The sequence below is a fragment of the Parambassis ranga genome, chromosome 5 (assembly GCF_900634625.1).
Source record: "Parambassis ranga chromosome 5, fParRan2.1, whole genome shotgun sequence".
NCBI lineage: Eukaryota > Metazoa > Chordata > Actinopteri > Ambassidae > Parambassis > Parambassis ranga.
In genome coordinates, this window is record NC_041026.1 from 4,823,007 (window position 1) to 4,829,746 (window position 6,740).

The 6,740-nt window shown below is 40.8% G+C and overlaps 1 protein-coding gene across 1 annotated transcript; it reads right to left on the minus strand.

Moving 5' to 3' along the window:
• Positions 1–3,533: 3,533 nt before the first annotated feature.
• Positions 3,534–5,782, minus strand: LOC114435761 (uncharacterized). The gene is made up of 5 exons (XM_028405704.1): positions 5,734–5,782; positions 4,644–4,913; positions 4,289–4,555; positions 3,855–3,989; positions 3,534–3,741 (listed from the first exon to the last, which is right to left on the minus strand). Exons 1-5 carry the CDS (start codon positions 5,762–5,764, stop codon positions 3,704–3,706), a joined length of 741 nt encoding a protein of 246 aa, XP_028261505.1. The 5' UTR covers positions 5,765–5,782; the 3' UTR covers positions 3,534–3,703.
• Between the last annotated feature and the right edge of the window lie 958 nt (positions 5,783–6,740).

Genomic DNA, 6,740 nt, shown 5'->3' on the forward strand with positions numbered 1-6,740 from the left:
AAAGATCTGTAGAATACACAGAATAACAGAAAACTAAAAACAGCAGCAGCTATTTGTTTGGCAACAGGTGTTTGTTGCATGTTTTGAATGTAATCATAAAACACAGCCTGGTGACCCATCTGCTGTTGGTCTGCTGTCCTCACATTAATGCCATCATATCTGTTCTCAAACTGTAACAATGGGAATGCAAAAGCAGATTAAATGTACAATTAATTACACGGCTAATAAATCACTTACACACTTAAACAATATATTATTATTATTAACTCTGTAAAACAAAAATATGCAAATCTGATAATGAAGCAACAGGTAAGGTATTGATAATGTCATGGACTCATGTTCATCCAGCTACTAGTAAAAGCATTCACTGTCACAGTGAAGCTATCTTGGACATCTTGTCACATTGTGATTGTCACATGCCATATTATTTTTATAGTTATATATTATAGTTTTGTCTCATAGTGAATCAGACAGGTAGATATGCAGAGCTCTCTGCGTTGCCATAAACCCCAAGTAAAACAATAGCAGCCGACAATGGAGTCGATTTCTGTCCCTGGCCTGCCAGAAGGAACAAAGTGCACAAATATAAAGGGTGCCAAAAGTCTGCTATTGGATATGAAGGGTTGGATGTTGACAGAGCTTCAGTAACAAGCTCAGTACGGAGAAATATGTCACATGCTCTGTATTTTTATGGCCACAGGAGAGTGCCAGATAACTTCGGTTTTAAACCCTGAAGATAGACTAATATTTAAATCAATTGCATCACATGTATTTCAAATAACTGACACTTTGCAAAAAAGTTGCTGGTTAAAACGTAGGTGTTGATGCAGAGTGATGCAGAGGGATGCAACCTGCTTTAATACAAAGTTAGTTTAGTCATTATAATCAGCTCATCTGCTGGCAAGAAACCAGCCTGTAATTCAATATGAAACGATCATATTTTATCCGACAGAATGATGCTATAATGACAGTCATGTAGTCCCAATTCATCACTAAACTCTAACTCTAACTAAACAGGCAAATACAAAGCAGAATTTTAATCTAAGAATTCTACACATTACTCCAGACTGATCACGTAAAAAAATAGTTTCATGAACATGATATTTAATGTCCCTGTTTTAAACAGCTTCATTGATCTATTTGAAATCCATTCTGACAGTAATTAGTCTTTGAATATTAGTATTACAAAAACGATCATGACATCACACAGCAGCACCGAGTGAAGCAGGAGGCCAGAGTGGAGCAGAAATAGGCCGAGCACCTCCACAGACACCATTGTCTGACTCTGTATCATCATCCGATAAGAAAATGTTCACACCTAAGTTATATCAGCATTCATGAACAGGTGACAGGTGATACCACAAACTTTGACATTTGCATGTTACGTTTAGTCACATCACTGAGTTGAGTATTTTAAAACTATTTTTGATGCACTGTACAGTGTAACCACAGGCTTCCTTATTATTTTGCATTACTCACACTGTATTCTAAATTATTCTGAGTTGATGGTCAAACTGCCAACAAACGGACTTTTTCTGTTATTTTCATTACAAGAGAATTCACCTTGAGGAAACAAGGAAAACAGAGGAGCTTACTTGATTCATTGACTGGTTTTCACTCTAACTCTTGATGTTATGGAATAAAAACGTTAAAGGAAACACTGGCTTAATGCTCCATTATCTATTCACTATGTAATAGTATACCTAATGTGCCAAACGTACCAAGATGTCCTACAACAGCTGCCTGCTTTGACCGTCAGCACACATTTTGAACAGTTCTTACTGAAAATATGTCACATGACCAAGAGACGTAACCATGAGTAACAACAGCAGAACTCGGTTCACTCGGAGAAGAAGTGCCAACAATCGTATTCACGACTTGTGAAATATGTGAGCGACCGGATCAATGAATGTATCCACATGACAGTGAACTGTGGTGTGTATTTAGCAGCTTTAGCCTTAGCAACATGGACGTTTGAACGCAGCCATAATTTCTGTTCATGCTGTCAGCTTGAGATAACACAGTGAGGTGAATATTTTACTATCACACTGAAACAATGTGATAATTCAGACTTCTACAGGCAGAGGTCTGTATAATCAGCTTCATTTGAATCAGCAGCTGGCTCTGACACTATGAAACATCACTGTCAGTTGTTCCCATCTAAACTACACACAGAATGAAAATGAGTTACACACTGTGTGTGATGTGTGAGGAGACAAACAGAACTGTTCTTACAAGTTAATATAACACACGTTTTTATCCAGAGTGACTTTATAATGACGGTCAAACAAACAATTTGTTCAAAGAGAAAACTGCAGTTATGTGACAGACAGTAGAGGAGGAAGAACTGCAGCTTGGTACTTAAGTAAAAGTACAAATACCCAGCAAAATATATACTCAAGTAAAAGTAGAAGTGCTACATCAACAATCCTACTTAAGTAAAAGTCTCAAGTACTTTGACATGTACTTAAAGTATTAAAAGTAAAAGTACTCACACACTGAATATATATCATTGATTTCCATTGCAAAGGATCTGAACAGGTTAAAATAATCAAATGAAAATGGAGCATGTGTAGTTAATGTCCATGTTCAGTCCAGAAGCAGCTGTGGACAGGTCTGTGTGTCATGAGGCAGGCTGTGGGCATCAAGTGAACAGAGAGGCTGCTGATAACAAACAGGCATTCAGCATGTTTACTGTGTCAGTGTTCCTGCTGTAGATTCATGTGATGATTCATGTTCATCAGACATTAATGGATGGACCTGTGTTAGCAGACAGCAGCTAACTAGTTAGCTCACTGAGCCAGAGCACCGGCATCATGACTGAGGCTCATTATAGAAACACAGCTGCAGCGTGACACCACCTCCATGCAGAGTCTGACCTCTCATCAGTCCAGCACTGTGTTCATCACATGGAACAAGGAACTACAGACACTGTAGAAATGTAGTGGAGGAGAAAGTACAGGTAACAGCTGCAACATGGAGTAAAAGTATAAAGTATGCACTATTACTTTTACTTGAGTACAGTAGAAATACATAAGAAATTACTCAAGTACAGTAAAAGTACAAATACTTGACAGAACATGACGTATGTTCATTAAGCTCATCCTCCTGCAGGTTTAGTAACAAGTTGGAGTCTTTAGCTTCACACAGCAGAGCAAACCAGACTCAGCTGCTCCAAACATAAAGCAGAACTTAAACCAAAAGGTCCAACAAAGGTCGAGCTTTATGTAAATATAGTGGAGTTAAAAGGTTCACAACCATCCCAAAACTAAACAACAACCAACTAGAAATGAAGAAGTGAGGAGACGTTCTGGAAACCGAGGCGACACTAGAAGCATGAGAGACACATGAGGAATAAACCAGGAGCAGACATGGGGCAGCAACACAGGAGGAGCAAGAAAGACCATTTAAAACGTTTAGCTGCTCTAACAGTACATGCATTATAGAAACATTCAGTGACTTTATTTATGAGTAAATAGGCCTCTAATACAATGATGTTATTAGTTTTTCTTTATTTAAATACAGAGAGTATGTAGAAGGCAGAACATGACATGAGTCAGGTCTGCTCTTTGCTGTAGAATTTGTACATAGTGACAACATTTAGAGAGCAGAGAAATAAATACAAACTATGTACAAAGTAATAATAAAAACCAAATAAAGTGTTATTTCCTGCTGCTCGTCCCAGCAGGAAACAGGACGTCTGTCACAGCTGGTCAGACACTCTCTTTGCTTCAGCTCGAGCTGCAGGATGACAATTGATCACATTATCAACACAGCGACAGTCTGACATCTGGAAATAAAAACTGAAGCACTGCTGCACAGGTTTATTATTTAATTCTGACCGGTTCTCCTACCTCTGGGCCATTTTCTGTGCACAGTCACACAGACTACAGACAACACAACGTAGACGATGATCAGAAGGATGATACAGACCAGCCTGGGCACAGACAACACAGGAGGAGGAGGAGGAGGAAGAGGAGGAGGCTGAGCTGCAAGGAGGACACAAACGCCATCAGAACAATCATTAAAAATGTAGCTGCTGCCATCTAGTGGAGAAGAGTGGTATAACAAACACAATATCTTTTTATTTTAACATGCATATTTTAAGCTAATTTTTTTAAATACAAATTTCCATCATCAGTTCTCTCCGACATCATCAGCTCCCATCCCATCAATCAGTCATCAGCCTGACAGATACAGACACGTGTAAAGTCCAAATCTTTTCTTTTAGCTTTATGCTTCTCTCATATTTAAAGGATGACTTCACAGATCGATGGTTTGGACCCACCTCTTCTTCTGATGGACATCCAGCTCTGTGGCGACTCTCCCTGTGTTGGGTGCTCACACGTGTAGAAACCTTCGTCAGACGTGGACACAGATGTAAAGGTCATGGTTCCTGTGGGATAGGTCCCGCGGAAGACGCCATTTTTGTAGTATTTGGCAGAGAAGTTGGAGGTTGCTTTGCCGTTTTCATCTTCTCTGTAGTGGCAGGAGAGCGTCACTTCATCGCCTTCTGTCACAGGAAGTGGAGGAGCGCCGATGATCACTGCACCACCTGGAAGAAAAGACAAAAAAACACACCGTGATGGAAAACGGGTCCAAACTCTACGCAAAAGGGCCACAACAGGAGCACTTCCTGTCACCTGCGATGGTGATATTCAGGCTGCTGCTGCAGCACCCTTGCTCAGACTCACACCAGTACACTCCGCTGTCCGCTGGATAGGCGTATTGAACGATGCAGGAGGATCCCTGAGGGATTCCCCACCCGGCACTGCACGGCTCGAAGGTCTGAGAGGAGGTGTTTCTCTTCACTGTCCAGTTCCCAGAAGTCAGTGCTGCCGTTTCGCAGCTCAGAGCGATGTGCTCGTACCAAAAGAAGTGAGACCTGTGTGGGTGGATGTTCAGCGTGGCTGCTGCAGGAAACAGAAGAGGGGAAAAAAACGATAAAAGAGAAAAACAAACAATGGTCTGCTGAGAAACCACCACCTCCTCCTCCTCAACGTGACCTTGGCCACATCCTGGTGTTCGTTATAAGACTCACAGCGACACAGTCCGCTGTGCCGTCCACTCTGGATTCAACATAACTACGTGGTACTGTGGTTGTGTACTGTGGCTTTTCTGGACCCTCTTCTCTTGTGGTTATGGTTTGATTTTAGAAAGAGCTGGTTCAGGTTTGACATTAAAGAACTGGGTCAGCAAAACACATGCACTCACAACATTAAACACACTTTAAAAGGTGGAATGTAAATAGAGAATTGTTGCAGCTTTAGTGCAGACAAAGAGGATTTAGATGAGAACTTTGTGTTTTGTCAACACATAATGCTCAAAAGACACGATCTTCCTACTTGCCTGGAAACATGGACGTCCTAAGTTTTTCTGGTAATTATGAGCAGTTATTTTCCCATCACACTTACATTTAGACATTAAAACTTTGCAGGTTTAGCTAAAGACGGACACACAACGACCTCTCATGAGCCCTGAGCCCTGCTCCAACAGAGCATGTTTGACATGTGCAGCATTCATGCGACGACTAAAGAGCACAGATAACAGTGGTTATGTTAAAGGCTCGTAAATAACCAATGAAGCTTTAAAAGATTAAAAATACAGCTATAAAATGATACATTGTGAGTTAAATAAACCCTCTGTAAACCTCTGCATCCAGTTTGCAAACTTCAGAAACAACAAACTACCAAAACTAACTTCCAAGTTTTTAAAAAGTCAAAATGTTCTCACACAGCAGCAGGCAGAGCGATGTGACCTCCATCCTGTCTGTTTGATGCTCTCTCTCTCTCTCTCTCTCCGTCTCATGCTGCTGGTGTTGCTACCTTCACCCACACCCACTTCCTGACTGCACATGAAAACAAACCTTAGTTTAAAGTGTTAAAATGAGAGCTGTGGCTGTGCTGCAGAGGGGAGCTAAATGCTAACCGAGGCCAAAGCACAGATTTCCCCAGATCCCTCGTTAATAAAGCTTCTCTTTTAAGTCTGTAAGTCTGTTTGGAAATATATTTCATAACAGCGTTGTATCAGGATTAAAGACCAGGCTGATCTAAAGTAGAGCAGTGCATTTATTATCTGTGCCACCAACTGGAAGCCCTGAACAAAGGAGGTGACTGCACAGGTAAAACACGGGGCAATATCTGGCTCAGATTAGTAATTATGAGAGCCATACAAACACAAATATGGGCTAGAAGAGAATAACAACAACTGTGTGAGACATTGAGGAAGAAAAAAAACCTTTTACTGAGCCCCTGCAGACAGACTGCTCATCGCATCGTCCAGCTCCAGGAACCCCACCAGATTCTGGTGTAGCCCAGCAAAGACGGAACCTTTAGGTTAACAGATGCCACACAAGCAAATTCCGCTTCAGTCTGTTGTAGGCAAAAACAGGAAAGAAATGAGTCAGCTCCATTCATTTTACCGTAAAACAAAAATTAATTCTGTTAAACTTCTAATTTAACATGTTCAGGACGGCAAATATATCTTTTTATTTTATTTCACTGTGTTTTTTCTCTCTGCCTACAACAGTTAGGCAAATGCAGCAAGTTTCCCCCACTGTGGGATCAATAAGTCCTAATCGATCACTCATAACAAACGCTTTATTCCAGTTACTTCTACAAACAGCATAAACATTGGCCATCATCGTCTGTTGAGGAATGAGTGCACCACAGCGACTCAGCAAACTTCGTGAATTAAAATAAACACACACACACAAATGTCAAAACACGACACATGTCCGT